This window comes from Sander lucioperca, chromosome 3 (assembly GCF_008315115.2).
Source record: "Sander lucioperca isolate FBNREF2018 chromosome 3, SLUC_FBN_1.2, whole genome shotgun sequence".
NCBI classification, from domain to species: domain Eukaryota; kingdom Metazoa; phylum Chordata; class Actinopteri; order Perciformes; family Percidae; genus Sander; species Sander lucioperca.
Window position 1 is genome coordinate 19,011,512 of NC_050175.1, and position 17,342 is coordinate 19,028,853.

The 17,342-nt window shown below is 41.5% G+C and overlaps 3 protein-coding genes across 13 annotated transcripts; 2 read left to right on the forward strand and 1 right to left on the reverse strand.

The window, feature by feature from the left end:
• Nucleotides 1-627: 627 nt before the first annotated feature.
• Nucleotides 628-8,155, forward strand: atmin (ATM interactor). 3 transcript variants are annotated; one of them, XM_031314092.2, is made up of 4 exons: nucleotides 628-986; nucleotides 3,542-3,667; nucleotides 3,993-4,192; nucleotides 4,314-8,155. In XM_031314092.2, exons 1-4 carry the CDS (start codon nucleotides 756-758, stop codon nucleotides 6,094-6,096), a joined length of 2,340 nt encoding a protein of 779 aa, XP_031169952.1. In that variant the 5' UTR covers nucleotides 628-755; the 3' UTR covers nucleotides 6,097-8,155. The 3 variants fall into 3 exon arrangements, with proteins under 3 accessions (XP_031169952.1, XP_035855317.1, XP_035855316.1); XM_035999424.1 differs by lacking the exon at nucleotides 628-986 and adding an exon at nucleotides 1,002-1,199; XM_035999423.1 differs by lacking the exon at nucleotides 628-986 and adding an exon at nucleotides 1,229-1,523.
• Nucleotides 8,156-9,352: 1,197 nt separating this feature from the next.
• LOC116060511 (uncharacterized protein C16orf46 homolog) lies at nucleotides 9,353-13,648 on the reverse strand. Of its 9 annotated transcripts, XM_031314099.2 has the most exons (4): nucleotides 11,748-12,030; nucleotides 11,379-11,604; nucleotides 10,108-10,280; nucleotides 9,353-10,005 (listed from the first exon to the last, which is right to left on the reverse strand). In XM_031314099.2, exons 2-4 carry the CDS (start codon nucleotides 11,568-11,570, stop codon nucleotides 9,408-9,410), a joined length of 963 nt encoding a protein of 320 aa, XP_031169959.1. In that variant the 5' UTR covers nucleotides 11,571-11,604; nucleotides 11,748-12,030; the 3' UTR covers nucleotides 9,353-9,407. The 9 variants fall into 9 exon arrangements, with proteins under 9 accessions (XP_031169959.1, XP_031169957.1, XP_031169958.1 ...); XM_031314097.2 differs by lacking the exon at nucleotides 11,748-12,030 and adding an exon at nucleotides 13,515-13,648 and having other exon boundaries at nucleotides 9,353-10,280; XM_031314098.2 differs by lacking the exon at nucleotides 11,748-12,030 and adding an exon at nucleotides 12,296-12,371 and having other exon boundaries at nucleotides 9,353-10,280.
• Nucleotides 12,507-17,240, forward strand: LOC116060512 (protein phosphatase 1 regulatory subunit 3E). The gene has a single exon (XM_031314100.2). The coding sequence runs from the start codon at nucleotides 12,750-12,752 to the stop codon at nucleotides 13,674-13,676; it is 927 nt and encodes a 308-aa protein (XP_031169960.1). The 5' UTR covers nucleotides 12,507-12,749; the 3' UTR covers nucleotides 13,677-17,240.
• Nucleotides 17,241-17,342: the final 102 nt, after the last annotated feature.

Genomic DNA, 17,342 nt, shown 5'->3' on the forward strand with positions numbered 1-17,342 from the left:
CTCCAGACCTAAACCCAATAGAGAATCTTTGGAGGGAGCTCAAACTCCATGTTTCTCAGTGACAGCCCAGAAACCTGACTGATCTAGAGAAGATCTGTGTGGAGGAGTGGGCCAAAATCCCTCCTGCAGTGTGTACGAACCTGGTGAAAAACTACAGGAAACGTTTGACCTCTGTAATTGCAAACAAAGGCTACTGTACCAAATATTTACATTGATTTTCTCAGGTGTTCAAATACTTATTTGCAGCTGTATCATACAAATAAATAGTTTAAAAAAATCATACATTGTGATTTCTGGATTTTTGTTTTTAGATTATGTCTCTCACAGTGGACATGCACCTACGATGACAATTTCAGACCCCTCCATGATTTCTAAGTGTGAGAACTTGCAAAATAGCAGGGTGTTCAAATACTTATTTTCCTCACTGTATATAGCTAGCCTACTTTAGTAATAAGAATGGCCTTTTCAGTTGCCGTAGTTGCAGTGCACTACATATGGATGTAAATTAGGAGGCACTACAGGGGTTTGGCGTTGACCATACACATACATGGTGTTTTTAACAAAATAAAAACGCACCACCGTTTACTTTTATTAAACGTTTGGCTGTCCACCGGAAGGGGAGGGACTTTGCCTCTCAGTCTCAGTGAAAGGTAGCGAAGCTGCCTTTCAGGCAAAGCTGAGGGAAGGAATGCCACTGTTTATTCAATGCTGCTGCTGGGGCTCTCTGATAAACACAAGACTGTCAACATAGAAACATGGCTGCCTCTGCGACGAGCAAGGCGAATAACAGAGATAACGCTACTACAGACGGTCCGAAATGTCACGAAGAGTCTCTGTCGCAGTCACGGGAAATAATAAAACCCAGCATCACGGAGCTGACTAAAGAAGTGAGGACGAACATCCTCTGCACCGTGGAAGGATGTGGGAAGATTCTCCCCAACACACCTGCATTGAACATGCATCTTGTTAAGTCACACAGAATAAAGGTAAACGTTTACTTAACCTGTTTACTGGGCATGTGCTTTAGACGTTGGCAATGCTAACTTGGCTAGCTAGTTAACTCATTAACGTGAAACCGCTGTCATGAAACTGGAAAACGCAAGTCATCCATAACAACTTGATTTTAGCTAACGTAACACACAGTTACTGTTGGTGATACTTAGCAAACACGACGTTAGGCAAAAGTTCACTTAGTTTTTGTGAGTAAACCTACGTGACGTAATTTATTTAGTAACAGAATGTTTGCTGTTAGCGAGCTAGCTACATTGTAACTAACCTAACAAGTAACGTTGTAGCTAACGTTACTTATTATGTTTTCAATTAACGTCAACGTTAATTATTTGGATCTCGCATGATGTTTGATGTTTGCATTTTTCAATACAGCTTTACCAACACCCTTAGCTAGATTTCAACTAACGTTAGTGGACTGTTTTGTAGTTGGGGAAAGGAATGTGTGAAGCGTCTGATTTGACCGTGCTAGTGTGTGAATGGAATCTGTTTATCATTTTAAGGCCATGTTAATGGTAAGGGTTTCTTTACCTTTTTGAACTACAACAAACACTAATACTAAACAATCAGCAAAGTGGAGACAGTCATTAGCATTTGGACCAAAGTCTACTGTTGATCCTGGTTCTTATGTCCTCACTGGAGTGGACTGGGCTTTTCGTGGGAGGCAGTAATTCACTATTTCCCCTCCCATGAATGAAGTCCTTTGCTGGGAAAGGCTGCCTTTTGTCCTGCAATAGACTAAGGTCTTTGTTTGAAATAGGTAAATGTGGGCATTTGAATTAGGTTAGAAGTAGTTAATGTGGCCCTGCTAGTGTTTAAAGGCCCAATCAGTGGTTCTACCATATAGTTTGAGTATGTTACTTAGTCAGTCATAATTTAAATAGGCCTTTGTTTTACTCCAATGACTAAATATTACTGGTGTAAACGAAAAGAGTGACCGAAAACTTTGATAGTTGCTGCTCATGTTCATTAATCCTTGTACTTAAAGACTTGTCAGTCACTTTAAGAGTAACGGCAGATTCCAATCCTGTGTTCTGATATTTTATTGCTCAGCCACACTTGCATATGGTTCCCTTTATTGGGTGTAAAGAGAGAAAAGAAAGGGAGCAGCATGTTATTTTTAATCCACAGCTATGTATAACTATCAACAGTGGTATTCTGTTGACAGTTACAATGTTCTTAAATGCTGGAAAAGCTCACTTTGTATGCTTCCTCTGCATTATTTATGAAGTCCGACTACAAGAATAAGGCATGAAGTGGGGCACCATACCTGTTTTTATTACGTCCTCTTTAACAGCGCTGTACCTCTACTGCATCTTTGCACAGAAGTAATGTATTTGCTGATCACTCACTACCTGTTTCTTCTTGGCTGTGAAGACAGATACGTTTCATTTGAATTTGTTCACTCAACCCAGTTCAGACTCCTTTCATAAGTTTAATGTGACTGTTTTTGGCTTGGCTTTTAGCTGTCTTTCTATCCATATCATTGACCTCTGCAGCAAGGAGAATCAGAGTTAGACTATTACTCCGGCTGTGGACTGACCCTGGTGTAGCAAAGACGTGCTCCCTCATTTGGCCACAGCCAGCTACTGACTTATGACTAATAATGTATTGACATGACTCGGGCTTAATTGACATGATGTAGCTGAAGCTACATGCAAAAACATTCATTGTTAGCAAAGTGTCTGTTAATGCTAACTCCTCATGATGAAGCAGAGGTAGCTGTTCTGCTCCCTCCAGTATTGCAGCAGATGGAGGTGACCTTGACCACTGGAAGACTGCAGTATTAATGACTGTTATGGACTGTGATGGTTTTGTGTTTCCTCCGGGCAACATACATTCAGTGTATGTGCTGTTTTCTGTGTTAATATGATATCCATTGACTTTATATGCATTGAGCTGACAGCTGCTTTAGCAAGTCTGCCTAAAACAGAAGCAGTGGTACAGCAAACTGTTATATCCCATGTACTGTCAAGCTCATTTGTTTCTTTTTTCAGTTGAGTAAAGCAGAGCCTACTGTACATAAATGGGGTTTCTTGAATAAGGTTATGTTTTCAATGCACGTATCATATTTACCTACACTGACTAAGGAAAGCAAGGCAATGCACAACCGTCACTTTTATTTTCTGCAGTCCTAATGATGCCTTTGAAATATGAATACAAATTGGTATAAAAAGACAACCTTTTGTAGTTTACGGTGTACAGCGTAGTGGACATTGAGTGCCTTTTACAGCAGTTACTGTAAGACTTGGTGAAGGTCCAGTAAAACCTCAGCTTATTAGCTATAATCTTAGTTGTCAGTAAACCTGTTAGATTGCTAACTTAAAACTTTGCTCAGTCTCTTAAAATGACTTGAAAGCACGACAGGCCTTTCTGTTGGTTGCTTGTATTTATGGGGATCAAGGAATTCATGGTATTCTTCACAACACTCACTGTAAGCCATGCTGAGTAAGGGTCTGATATAAACATCCAAAATGCAAATATTCCTCTGCTTTGTCCTCTCTTTGTCCTTCGCTGGCATTGTGACCCTCAGGATGGTCTTGTCAATCCTACGGTCAGAAAGGACATGAAGGGCCCTCAGAAGCTTTACTGCTGTCCAATTGAAGGATGTCCCAGAGGGCCTAACAGACCTTTTTCCCAGTTCTCCCTGGTTAAACAAGTAAGCATTTCCTCCAATTATCTGTAACCCTATCCATGCCATCAATTGAGTAAAATTATGATTTTGCAGTTCTACGGAATAGCTCCTAATGTATTACTCAGCACCAAATATGTTAAAAAAATCAATTCTATGCGAATGATGTGATACTGGTAGAGTTTATATCTATATATAAATCCTGAATAGTTTTCTACTGCAATGTGTTGATCAATACTAGATACTGTTTGGATTATTTAAAAGCCTACTTGTACCTAATAAAATCCTCTTAGATCTTTAACCCTACCAATTGTTACATGTATTATTTGCTGTTTGATCTGTTTCATTGTAGCACTTCATGAAGATGCACGCAGAGAAGAAACACAAGTGCTTTAAGTGCAACAATGGCTACAGCACCGAGTGGGACCTAAAGAGGCACATAGAAGACTGTGGGAAGACCTACCACTGTACATGTGGCTGCCCCTATGCTAGCAGGGCTGCTCTACTCTCGCATGTCTACAGGACCGGTCACGAGATTCCTACAGAACATAGGCATGTACCGGCGTAGCCCAGAGTAATTTGTATTAAAGCTTTGCTTTAGGTTTGGCTAAAGATTAATTTGGCTTTCTCTGTATCTGTTTTTGTTTCATTTTTTTTCTTTTTGTTTCTACAGAATTCCTCCAGTAAAAAAGCGAAAAATGGAGAAACTGTTGAGCGGTTCTGAAAAGGTTAAGGCCAATGAGTCAACCTGTCAGATCATGCCTGCTAGTAAAGAGCTGACAGAGACTTCTCTCCCTTCTGATACAACTGTTCATATCCCAGACTCATTGAATCAGAACTCCAACCCCCGTAAGATCCTCCAGAAGTTGCTTCTGCCAAAGCCCAAGATGGCTTTGGTCAGTGTTCCTGTGATGCAGCTGGCCCACCTGCCAGTCCTTCTTCCATCTACAGAAAGCGGGGCTCTGAGGTCTGTGGTGCTGGCAGTAGACGGTCAAGGCTCCGTCCGCACCCTGCACCTCCTGCCACAAGCCATGGGAGCTGTGGTACCCCAACTTGATGCTAAGAGTTTGTGTTTCAAGGATAGCATGCCTACTTCCCGCTCTAGCCTGGGGCCCATTAACATTGGGGTGCAGGTCAGTCTGGACACTGCAGGCACAGATGACTCAGCCAGCCTGGCAGGGCAACGGGGAAGAAGCACCTCCACCAACATTCAGACGGACAAATCCTACTTGTCAACAATGCTCACAGGAGTGGGGGTTGGGGAGGGGATGGGGTTGTGCTCTGTGGGTGAGTCCTGTGTGTCGTCCTGCTCCCAAACAGACATCAGCGTGAGTGCCCAAGTCCTCCTGCCAGTCAGTGTTGAAACCCAGACGTTCTCCTCCCGGACTAAAGCCACATCCTCTATTGGTGCTCAGACAGACAGCCAGTGCATGAGTCAAATTCCTTGCTCCACCTCATCTGTGCCCCCATACAAAACCAGGCAGACACAGACCTATTTTGCCGTGCCACAGTTAGAGGAGAAGGCTCAGGACCAGGCTATCATGTGCTCTGACCTATTCGGCAGTGACTCCCTCAGTGTCTCCACTCAGACCGCTCTGGAGATAGATGATACCCTCACTGCTGCAGGAAGCAGTATGTATGAGGACTCAAAGTCAGCTGGTGGTATGTGTTTTGGGGTGCAGACAGATGAGTTCAATTCAAACAGCATGGCAGATAACCAGACCCAAACAATGACCTTGTTAAATGACCTAGAAAATATTCTGTCTGACAGCATGTCAGGCCACCAGGTGCTCACCGAGGCCTCTGCAGGCTGCGGCTCAGGTCTGGAATCTGTTCAGGAGCAACACAATAGCATTGACTTTGACTTTGAAGAGTTTCTCAACGCCGTGCACATTCAGACACAGACAGAGGAGAGTGAGCTGGGAGGGCTGGGTGGCGACACGCCGCTGGAGTCTCTGGACATCCAGACCCAGACAGACTTCCTCCTGATGGATGAACTGGACCAAAGTGAGGGACCAAGTCGAGTACAAGCCAGCGACCTGGAGCTATTTGATACTCAAACTCAGACTGACCTCAATTTTCTGCTGAACGCCGGAAGCCACATGCCCCTGAGCAGCATCCTACGACACTCAAGCTTTTCCATGAGCACCGAGTCTTCAGATACAGAAACGCAGACCGATCTCCCTTCATTTGCCACAGGTCTCTCTGCTCAGACTCCTGTGAGTCAGGGTGAGCATGCAAGGCTGCTGAACAGCACAGAGACACAGACTGTGACCAGCCAGGCAGAAGGCCTAGGACACCTCTTCCTAACGAGCAATGAAACACAAACTGTCATGGATGACTTCTTGTCGGCAGACATGGCGTGGAATATGGAGTCTCATTTCAGCTCTGTGGAAACCCAGACATGTGAGGAGCTCTGCGCTCTCTTTCAGCACTCTGAGAAACCCAACAGCTGAAGCCCTCTTAGTGAAGCTGCCTAAGCTTTTGCAGTACAGGTTTTACAGTATAATGGCTGGCCAGTTCCTGTAAAAGGAATCAGTCTACGCTGTCCTCCAGCGGACCACGTGACCATGTCTTTGAACATTCCACTGGAGACATCATGTCCAGAGCCTTTCCAGGTATACTGTATATCCCGACTATCTCTGTTGCACTTTATTAGCTCAACGGGCATGATTTATCAGCTCTTTATCAGTGACAGTTTACATATTTATTTGCACATAAAGTAACATTGTATGTGTCTTGTCTGAAATGCCAGTTTACTTCTTTGTTTTAGTGTATAACCACTGTGACTGGTTTTCACCGTTTGATCTTACTATCAATTTAAAAATGACTCAACATTTCATTAATGTCAGATTTGCACTTAAAAGGGATGACATCTTTAAATGTGCGTGGCTGTCGAGAAAAGGCTTATAAAATTGTTGTTGTATGGCAGATATACTGCATGAAAACAATTTCATCTCAGCTGTACAGCAAAGAACATTGTGCATTTAGTTTACGTATATGTTTGGAAAAGAGCATGAAGCCTTCACTGAGTCAGCAGCACAGAAACATAAAATATCTCTTCTCAGCTTGTGCGTCTAATGGCTGCCTCGTTGACGTTGCCTTGTCAGCGGCAGCAAGACTATAAACTCTGAATGACATCCTGCAAGCTTCATGTTACCCAAAAATAAAACCCCATAAAGGCTCAACAGTGAACAAGGCATTGCTCAAAGCCGTTAAGATGTATATCTCTGAAACATACCGTTACTCTACAGATGTGGCACAAGTAAAAATGAATTGTCTTGTCAGTTGTTGCACACCTTTTATTGAAATGTGATTATGAAGTTTGATGTTGTTCAAGTCAGTAAGCAGACTAGGCTGCCATTGTCTTTGACTTATTCATTAGCTGGGTGTAAGTGTATGCAGTAGCAGTCCTCTGCTGAAGTGATCCAGTAATTTTACTGTACAGCAACACATAGTGGATTAGCACAGGGCTATTGTACATGCTCACCACCGGTTTTGACTGAAAGGAGTCCTGTTGAATTTCTTCCGATTTCACCCTTAACAATCAGACACACTAGGTTCATTTTGTATCTCTTCTCCAAGCAACTAAACTTAATGTTTTGATTTCATTTTACTGGTGCACTGAGTTACCTCATGAAGCACAGGCACCACATGCAGACTGTGCTCTACTTAGGAACCCAGAGCTATAGGCCTTGATTATTTGTTCATTTTGTTACGTTGGTGCCTTAACCCAAGTATTACCTTTTTTTTTGTTCTGTTACAATTTGCTGCTTTAAAATAGTTATTTATCAGAATTACACTGGAATTTGTTTTGGAAAATGAACAAGCACTGAAAATGTGTCCTAATCCTTTCAGTCTTTGCATGTTTAATCCATTCTGTATCGGTTTGCATGAAGTAGTGGAATGTCCCTAATCGTTCTCCATAGTTTCTATGTGGAGAGATTTATATTCTGTCACATGAAAAATAATGCTATGCAGCGTTTTATTGAAGAGAATTAGTTTGATACCATCCATCTCACTATTTTTATTTTATTGGGTGGTTCATGCTGTTACAGTTTATAGATCTTTGTAGAAACGGAAGAATGTACAGAACATGACACTGTGCCCAAGTATAACCTGCTCTATTTTTTTGCACCATTTCCAAAATGTCCCTGTGTTTATAAGGATTTTGACTCTAAACTTCCAAATGTCTTGTATTGAGATCAGTACTTTTAGTTTGTGGTTCTTGAATTCAAGTGCAGCAGTATAGCTTCTCCCTGCTGGTTTAGTGGCACAGGGAAACGCCTTGCTTTAAACAGAACTATGTGTTGAAGCCTTGTCAGTCTCAAGTGTCAGTTACAGTGCTTTATTTTCTCTCTGTAGGGAATGCATGCAGATATTTTCCCAGCACAAAATATTTGTTTTAGCAGAATTTTGAGTTTCTGTTGCCTATATGTGTAGAGTTAATGGTTGCCTTGATTAATTATTGAAGCTACACTACAAGATGTTCTTAATAAACTGCTGGAATGTGTATATTGTGCTCCTTGTCACTTATTATAAAACAAAAGTGGAAGAAAAAAAAAAACATTGCACTCAACCAATACAAACCAAAACAAAGAGCAGGAGTGTGTGTAACCACAATCTGTGTCCAAAAAGTACAAATACTCAGTCGGCTTGCTCCTTTAATACAGCTCTCTGTTCACCATAGTGGAATAAACGGCACCGATGTATTGGTTCTTCAATGTGCAATACATTTTGTTCCCCTGTACTAAACAGAGCTGAATTAAAGGAGATTTGGTCGTGAATACCCTTTTTTGTACTTTTTTTTTTTTTTTTTTTTTTTTTTTTAAATTATAGAACAACATAAAACTGTATGTGTCTTTCACCTTCATACTGTTACATCTAACCCAATATAGACATGCTGAATCCTGGCTTGTGCTGGATATAGCAACTCTTTACAAATTGGTTTTAAGTAACCATTTAATTTTACATGCACATTTATGTACGACAAAAGTTTTGTCTAATTAGGTTAACGCTGCAGCTCTTGATTATACAAAAATCATGTTTGGATCATTTTTTATTTTACAGGGCAGCTAAATGATAAAGAGGTAGTATAATAAAGCAAAGTAACAAGATCATCCCAGTTGTAAATAACGTTGCACTGATTGGCTGGCCTTTAGAGACCAACACGACATACAAAGTGATTAGGGATCTCAGCATAAGGCTGCACTGATAACCCTTGTATATTGCACTGACTGACATCACTGACTGATAGAAAATTTGACAGAGCAGATGCAGTTTGGCAACGGTTTATATCATCATGTGTAGTCACAGGCTACAGTGCAACACTTGAGTTCTAACAGAGTTGTAGCTTGTGGCTGAGGTTTACATAGTAGAAAGTGTGAGGCAGGCGCACTGCTATGCTTCTTATGAGGTAGTTGCACCGTTGCTAGGTAACTAGAACAGCTGAAAAAGCACTTGTGGGAACTGGTCAGAATTAAATAAAGGCCCACAACATAAAGAGCCTCAATGCTCTGTTCCCCTGACTGCTATTATGGTTAGTATGTTCTGAAATGTTATGCCAGACTGAACTGAGTGAACACTAAACTAAATGAATTAACTCCGCAATGAGTTACTTTTATGTCTCATACCTTGATTTATTCTCTAAACTAACTAATTTGATGGAAACATTATATGATGTGGGAAGGCTAAGGCATGCACAATACAAAATAAGATAAAACACGTTTTTACTTGGTAGAACCTGAGAGTTTAAGATACTAGCATACTACATACACACAGTCTTGCTGGGGTGCATATGGGCTTGTGAACCTGCTGCAGTGTTGGAGTGGAGGGCCTGTGTGAGGCTCTTGCCCATTGAGTAGCTAGAGCAGTGCAATGTGTCAGGTTTGGAAGACATCGGTACTTGATACCTCTTGGGGATAGAAACACGCACAGCAGAGAACAAGTGGAGGTTATGCTGACATGCCCGGTACTTGGAGGTCAGGGCTGCAGAGTATGCGGGAAGCTCTGGGTTAGCAATAGGGTCCACTCTTGTTCCTCTTGTCCCGTTCTTCTTATCAAACATGAAACCATTTTCCTCTATGGGTTCTCCTTCTGGAGCCGTCTTGCCACTGCAGAGCTGGATGACTTTTTGAGGACTCAGGTGTGGTGATTTAATTGGTGGTAAAAATGTGAAGTTTTTAATGGGAACCACTGTATTATTAGGCCTATGCCTGTGTTTCTCGGGCTTAGTGGGCCTGTTCTCCGAGTATTTTGAAGGGAGATGGTGAGGCTGCAAAGGGGTCTCTCTGAGCATCCCTTCCTCCCCTATCTTTTCTTTGAGGAGATTTGATGTGGTTTTCTGCATTGCATTGAGGACAGGCCATTCTGAGGTGTCTTTCGGCCGCGCTGCTACATCAGTGTTAGCCCAGGATCCCGTGTGCTGGCTTAATTGCATGGATTTCTTTAAGCAGTTATGCGGGCCCACATGAGACTCATAGCAGTGCTGTGCAATGCTGGCTGAGCTGTCTGCCTCAGGGATTGCTGGGTCAACAGACAAGGGGGTTGGGTTGTCAGCCTCCTTATGCATTGGTTTCCTGTACCTCTGCTGAGGCAAAAGTATGCAGCTCAGTGGAGCAACTCTGGTCCAACCATGAACCTGTTTTTAAATTAAATATAATGTTAAATGTGAAAACAACTTAAATATAAACTGAAAATGCATCAAGTTAGTAAGGTGGTGGAAATTATGATAATATTGGTATGTGAAGCTACATCCACACTAATACATTTTCTTTCGTCCACACAAGCGTTTAGGCTCTGCATCAGTAATGATATACGTCCATATTGACCTAGTCTGGATCAATGGAAGTACATTTCCAGGATAACTTGCATGGACGCCTGGGTAATCGTAGTGCGCAAATGCTAATGAAGGGCAGGTTTTGCCTACAACTGCAGTTGGATCATAACGCCATAGTCCATATTAACTCGTGGTGTAACCATCCTTACTCCACAGCGCTGTGGTGACCATTCGCATACACTGGGCATGCGCATGCCGGTGTAAACAGGAAGCAGATTGTCTAACTTTTCTCTGCGGTTGAAAATAATCCATGTATGAATTGAAAATACAGAAAATACTTTGGAGAAAGAACAAGAATGGCGAAAAGTAGGACCAGGGATTTATTTGCTTGGATCGACGACAAGGTGGAACTGTTACTGAAAGGTATGTAAGCCCACCTAACGTTAAGATTGACTGATGTATGTCGTCATTTCCAAAGATCTCCGTTTCTGCCAGTCTAGACTACAAAGCAACCCCGGAGTTTTCAAACTTAAACGGGGTTAGCAGTGTTTCCAAATGTCTCCGTTTTAGGGCGTCAGAAACACCAGATTAGCATGGAAGCAAGGAGTAAACGTAGCAAAATATAATGTTTTAAACAAAATGTATTAGTGAGGATGTAGCCTGAGACAGAGTAATAATGATACCAATATCAGAAAAAAACATAGCCTACTATGAATTGTATATATTGAATATATATAAGGGTTATATCAACACGTAGGAATATAATCAAAAAATTGAAGCAGGTACTATTTTATACATTTGTTCTTCTCATTAGAATATAATTTTGCCACTCCAAACTGTGATAGAAGACACAGAATCAACATGTGCTGTTGGTACAACAGTACAACAATCAGATAAAGGCAGGCAGTAAAAGAATAAATAAATAAAAGGTTTGCAGTAAGAAGATATTCATTCACTTACAGCTTCTTCCCAACCAGGGTAACAATGATACTCATATGGCTCCTGTTCTTTCATGAAGTCCTCCTCACTAATATCTAGAAGTGAATCGACATGTCTCCTTTCTTTTGTCTGATCCCCAACTGCGTCCTCCTGTGTTGGAAGCTCCTCTGATCCATCCACAGTTGTGTGATCCACTTCTTTTAAGGTCGCCATTATGTAGTTTAGCTCATGTGTTTCATGGTGATATCTAGAGGGAAAACAAACAGAATATACAAAATAGCCTGTAAAAGATAGCCGGCCTGTTGTTGAGTTCTCTAGCTAAGTCAAGTTACACAAACAGTTTTGTTTTGTTAGAAACCTTGACAACTGCCGTTACCAGACTTCACTCACTAAAACGAAGAAATCTGGGATCCTGTAGCATTTTAAATGGGTTTGACTCCCTATTCCCATATCAGAAAAGCACCATTCATAAACAACTGCTGCTACCTATCGTGGTGAGTTGTCTTTCTGGTCGACAGAGTTAATTAGAGAATGCCTTTAGAGACGAGCTGCAACGCCGTCGTCATAGCAACCCGTAGAGGCTGCACAGGAAAGATGTGACGTAGAGAAAAGGGGAAGGACTGATTGCGCTGCTGCTCCAGCTCTGCATGCTCCAGATGAATTATTACATCTGTTATGCAATAAACACGGTACCCCCCCCCCCCTCCCCCCCCCCGGTAATCCGGTGGTTCACCAAGCAGTAGAATAGAATACAGTAAAACAGAATAGAATAGTGACTTTTGATTGGAAACTGTTGGTATGAATAAGCCTAACTGTCTTGATACAAAATACAAAACTGTCTTGATAGAAAATTCAATTAAATGTGTTTATTTATTTTCTGTGGGCTATCGGGATCATCATAATGCCACAGTGTAAAAAGGGGAAGTTAACCGTGTTACCACTTGAGAAGCAGGAAACCATTTTGGTTAGTTGCGACGTTCAGTTCTGCACGTATGCTACAGACGTCAAACTCTGCTCCACGCAATTCACGTCAGCTGTGAGAGGACACTGCATGTTCATCACATGAAAATGGAAACGAGCCATGGTCGCTGCTAAGAGGAAAGTCATATACCTATTCTCTTTTCTTTTTTTATTTCTTTTTTTATTATTATTTTTGTAGCAGACAATGGGATTGTTCACACGGCGGGATTTAAAGTGACTGATCTGCAGAAGGAAACGCTCACACCAACGGCTTGGTTTATTGGTCCAGAGCTGCACAGTGTCAACCTCTGACGCAGCCGGAGCACCTATCCGCGGGGGGGTACAGTGACACCTGACGGCTCCATCTCTCGACACGCCGGTCTTTCCCATCACGACCACTTAGGCTCTGCAGTGCAGCAACTGCTGCGTTTTATGGAAGCGGAGTCTGTGCATCCTGTCGTGATCATGCTGCCCCCAAAGAGTTGCCTGCCGAGGAACTACAGCTGCATAGCCGGGCTGTTCGGAAGCCTGGCAGAGGCAAACCCGCGGCTTGAAGATGGGGATGATTTGGACATGATCAACGGTACTTGTGAAACCACCGAGAGCCCAGTTGTGGAAGAGAGACCACGGGGCAGAGAGGTCTCCCTGAAGCCTTCACAGAGTCCAAATCTGCGTCGGAGGTGCAAGTCGCTGCCCACACCCACAGAGAGAGCAAAGTTAGAGATCTCCCGCAGCAGAAGTCCAACCAGTCAGAAAAAGGTCCGGTTCGCCGACTCACTGGGCCTGGAGCTCATTTCAGTGAAGCACTTCGATGATACAGATGAGCCACAAGTGCCGGAGCGCATATTGGCAAAACTAGCCAAAGGACCCGTCCATCTTAATCATTTGAACACAAAGTTCCCCCGTGTTCCTGCGCAGTCTATGTTCATGGAGTTGCAGTTCACCAACCCAGGCACACTACCCGGCTTTGAGCAGAAAGTGAGGGAGGTGAAAGTCATGTTAGAGTCCGTTGAAGTAGATGAATTCAGCCTCTCCGGGTTTGTGCGCGTGTTGAATCTGGCTTTCGAAAAGAGCGTCTCTTTGCGTTATTCTCTAAACAACTGGATTACATGCATGGACAGCCTGGCGTCCTATGTTCCTGACTCAAGCGACGGTGACACTGATAAGTTCTGTTTCAAGATAGTCATGCCTACTTACCTCGACAACGGAGGCACATTTCAGTTTGCAATTAAATACTATGTCGGCGGGCAAGAGTTCTGGGACAATAATAATGGGAACAACTACAAAGTGCGACGTAATAACCGGTTCAAGATGTCCCCACCCCGGGAATGGGAGAATGGATGGATTCACTTTATCTGAGCTTTGTCTGCAGTGACACACTGCGTGCGTAATTTGTGCGTAACTGTTGCTTGTTAAAGATTATTTTTTTCTTTCCCCTGCCATTGCCAGCTAGACATGCTCTGACACTGACAACAATTTCTAACAATGATTCAAACAGGCTATTTGCCCCGCTGTGGTGAGTGATTGGTGAAGACTCGGCCGAGTGTATATTCTGTTAGAACATTTGCCTTTATGTCAGGGCTCTGTACAGCTTGGTGCCCTATGGGGGGGCAATGTCACGTTATGTAATGTAGAAACACGTGCCACGGAAAACGTGCACACAATGCCGACCTGAGGCATCACGGCTCCTTTTAGGGGATGCTGTAAAATGGTTTGGTGGCACGGAGATGTTTAAATTATCCGTTTGTTTTGCAAGCGTGCAAAAATATCGGCTGGATGGGAAGCAGAAAGCATCACATCTTGGCTGATATGGATACCAAGCGAACCTAGTAGCATACTCTGGTTGTCTCCTGCAGGCTGGGAGAGACATACACACACTGACTTATTGAGTTGACAGACCGAAATATGTGGCAGGTTATTTTGTTAAAAAAAAAGTTGTCTAATTTCCCACTGTCATGCCATGGAAAAATGCCTTATTTTAAGCCATGATGTTGGAATTAGACTAAATGCATTCAATGGTTATCATCAAGCTTCCATTTTAAAATAAGGCCTTCACTGGGAATTAATGTACATATATACCTGTAGGCTTTCAATCCAGGGACACACTCATAAACCATTCAACATCCATTCTTTTGCTGAATTAATGTAAAAATGTTTTGGTTTTGCCAAAATTTAAAAGAAATCAGGGGCCTAACCTAGACGATTAAAAAGTTTTCATTAGAAAAAAAAAATCACTTAATTATAATGGCTTCATGCATAGTTCATCAATTCATAAAGGCTATATTTATAAAGAATGGTAATACTGTACTAGGGATAACAATGAACCCCTTGAGTAGGGTTGCTGTCCCACCAAGGACAATACATTTAGTAGCAAAGTTTGCCAGGTTAAATTTACCTCAAATTACTTGCAGACCTTTTCTTCTTCAGGTTGATCGTTGTAAAACAGATCTTATTTTCTAAAGTATTATTGTACATTTGCAGATTCAAAACACAATGCATATTCATTTCTAATGTTCTTGATTGCACTGTGTAACTGTGTTTTTCATAGAGCAGAGTTATAGATAAAGTAGCTATTACACGGACGACTGTGTTTAACCGGCTGTAAAGGTACCTGATAATAGTCTCAGTCACCACTGTGCAAGAATAGTGCTGCTCCTGACCCCACATGATCTTAATGCTTTGAACCACCTGTCTGATATTTCCAAACTGTTGTCTGATTACTTCATTTCCATACTATAAGCCTTGATTGATGTTATACCACCCGTCTGCCCTCTCCAGACAACAGCTATTCCATATAATTTTTTTTAATTAATTCACTGGTGGGTAGTCTTTCAAACCTGGTCCTGTGTTATCATGTACTTTGTGGCAAACAGGCTTGCATGTTGTAGTCTAATGAGTTTACTTAAAATGCAAATATTCATCAGTCTTTATTTAGGTGTACATTATAATCAATGTTTCTGGCCATGTAGAAAGTTGAGACTCCAGTTTAGAGAGTAGAGGATCAACAGGCAGGATGCTTTTAATTCCAGTGCTCTGACTGTAATCTGAACATCACTTTGTCCTTTGTTTACATCATTACGGCATCAGAAGGAGGGTCTCCATTTAATGATGCCATCAGGTTGTAATGTGGATAAAGACTATTCCTGTAAGCACTTTGTTTTTGGAGCAGTTCCACTGTGAATCCATCAGAAATGTTTGTCTCTAAATCTGACATGGTTTTAAAGGCTGTACCTGGTGGTGTTAGAATAGTTTTGCTAAAGTAAAAGATAGCCAGCTCTGAGTTGATATTTGCTTTCTCTTCACTTATCACAAACAGCCCTGCATTTTCTCACCTGTTTGTTTTATATACACTGTGGATATAAAAGGTCTGGCCACGGCAGAGCTTACTGTGTGTGATGTTGTTAAATCAGTGGACATTTGCATATTGTCTGCTTTGGTCCTTGTACATACTTAGAATTCATGCTGTGCAAAACCAGAAAGCATTAACTATCCAGGCTGAGACTTCTGATGTGGGTACTGAGAGATGCATTAATACAAATTTATCACTGCCAACACAGATTGTGTTTATTAGATTTGAACATCCTAGCCAGATCTGCTCTGTTAAGTCAACAATGTATAGTTTGAGATTGCTTGACATAAATGAGTGTCTGAATATGTCTGAATATTTCATCACATCTTTAGTTTAAGTTTCCAAAACGTGTGGAAACTGTAAGATACCAGTGCTGAGTTTTAGCCTGGTATCTCCCACACTGCTGTTGTCATCGGTGCATCCCTACCATACAGAAAATGAAGGGCTTCTGGTCTGATTAGATTTTCACCTCAATGTATGCATAACATTTTGCATTAGAACTCACTGATATATAGATATGTATGTAAATGTGTTAATGTTTCATATTGAATGTCCTCCTGTTGCTGTTCTATGCTGTGTGTATTTTTGAAGCATTTGAAAAGCAGAATTGAGAGATGTGAAAAAAGATTGTAATCTGATGATCCTGTGAAATTGGAAAACAATTGAGCCCAAACTTAATTAATTCCTAAAGCACACTCACTATTAGAATTAATTATTATTAAACCTTTCTTCAATATAATTTAATATAATGCTTGTTAAATGGGTAATACCCCTAACTGTGATCATTTGTCTCAGATGATGTTGCAGAAGATATTGTGGAAGTTTCCCTGAAATATGTACGAAAATGTGAGCAGTGCACCTGACTGAAATGAATACATTGGAAACCCCATGTGCACAAATATACTGTAGGTGTAACACTGCCTTTCTAAAATATGGGTTTACTTAGAGACAAGTCGCAGTGATGGAAGAATGCAAGTGCTTGTTTGTTAGGAAATAATGTGATGACTGATGGATACAAATATGTGGACTCTGAACAATGACAAAGGGACATATATGGGCAAGATAGGTAACACAAGATGCTCTTTGGAGTTTGATACCTTTTTGCATGAACGACTTATGATTGTAGCTGATACTGAGCAGGTCTAATGCACTTTGAGTGCACGGAAAGGGGCAATGTGAGTGCACGGAAAGGGGCAATGTTGCAAGTCACTATATATATGAAAGCTTCTCTTGTAAATAGCTACTAACCAAGATGTTTTCCATTCTTTGTCCCATTTTACTGCTTTTGTCTCACGGTGGAAAGCCTCTGTCTTATTTATAACCATTGTATGGCACTGCATTTATTTCAGTGAGTTTTTGGTTTTGTAAATCCTATGCAACCCCTTCTGTGTTGTAACATCTGCAGTCATCTGACTGTGTTACTCTGCATTGTGTGCCGTCTTTTATTTTCTCTTTTGCAGTGAACGTTAACCATGCTTGCATGTACAGCAGTAACATACCTTTTATTTTTACGTTTATTTTTTAATGTAACCTATATTTTGTTAAAACAATGGTTAATAAAGGAATTTGTGATGTAAGCTAAACTTTCCAAGTACTTCAAACTATCAACATGTTATTTTTATATCATAGCCTTTATTTAATTTCCATCTTCTTACTACATGAACAGTGAATACAAT

What these genes read in the sequence shown, in the direction of transcription:
- atmin (XM_031314092.2), top strand. Translation starts at nt 756, where the DNA reads ATGGCTGCCTCTGCGACGAGCAAGGCGAATAACAGAGATAACGCTACT. An exon ending in TTAAGTCACACAGAATAAAG is followed by an intron (nt 987 to 3,541) that starts GTAAACGTTTAC and finishes TGTGACCCTCAG; the next exon opens with GATGGTCTTGTCAATCCTAC. An exon ending in AGTTCTCCCTGGTTAAACAA is followed by an intron (nt 3,668 to 3,992) that starts GTAAGCATTTCC and finishes GTTTCATTGTAG; the next exon opens with CACTTCATGAAGATGCACGC.
- LOC116060511 (XM_031314097.2), bottom strand. Translation starts at nt 11,570, where the DNA reads ATGGCGACCTTAAAAGAAGTGGATCACACAACTGTGGATGGATCAGAG. An exon ending in ACCCTGGTTGGGAAGAAGCT is followed by an intron (nt 10,281 to 11,378) that starts GTAAGTGAATGA and finishes ATTTAAAAACAG; the next exon opens with GTTCATGGTTGGACCAGAGT.
- LOC116060512 (XM_031314100.2), top strand. Translation starts at nt 12,750, where the DNA reads ATGGAAGCGGAGTCTGTGCATCCTGTCGTGATCATGCTGCCCCCAAAG.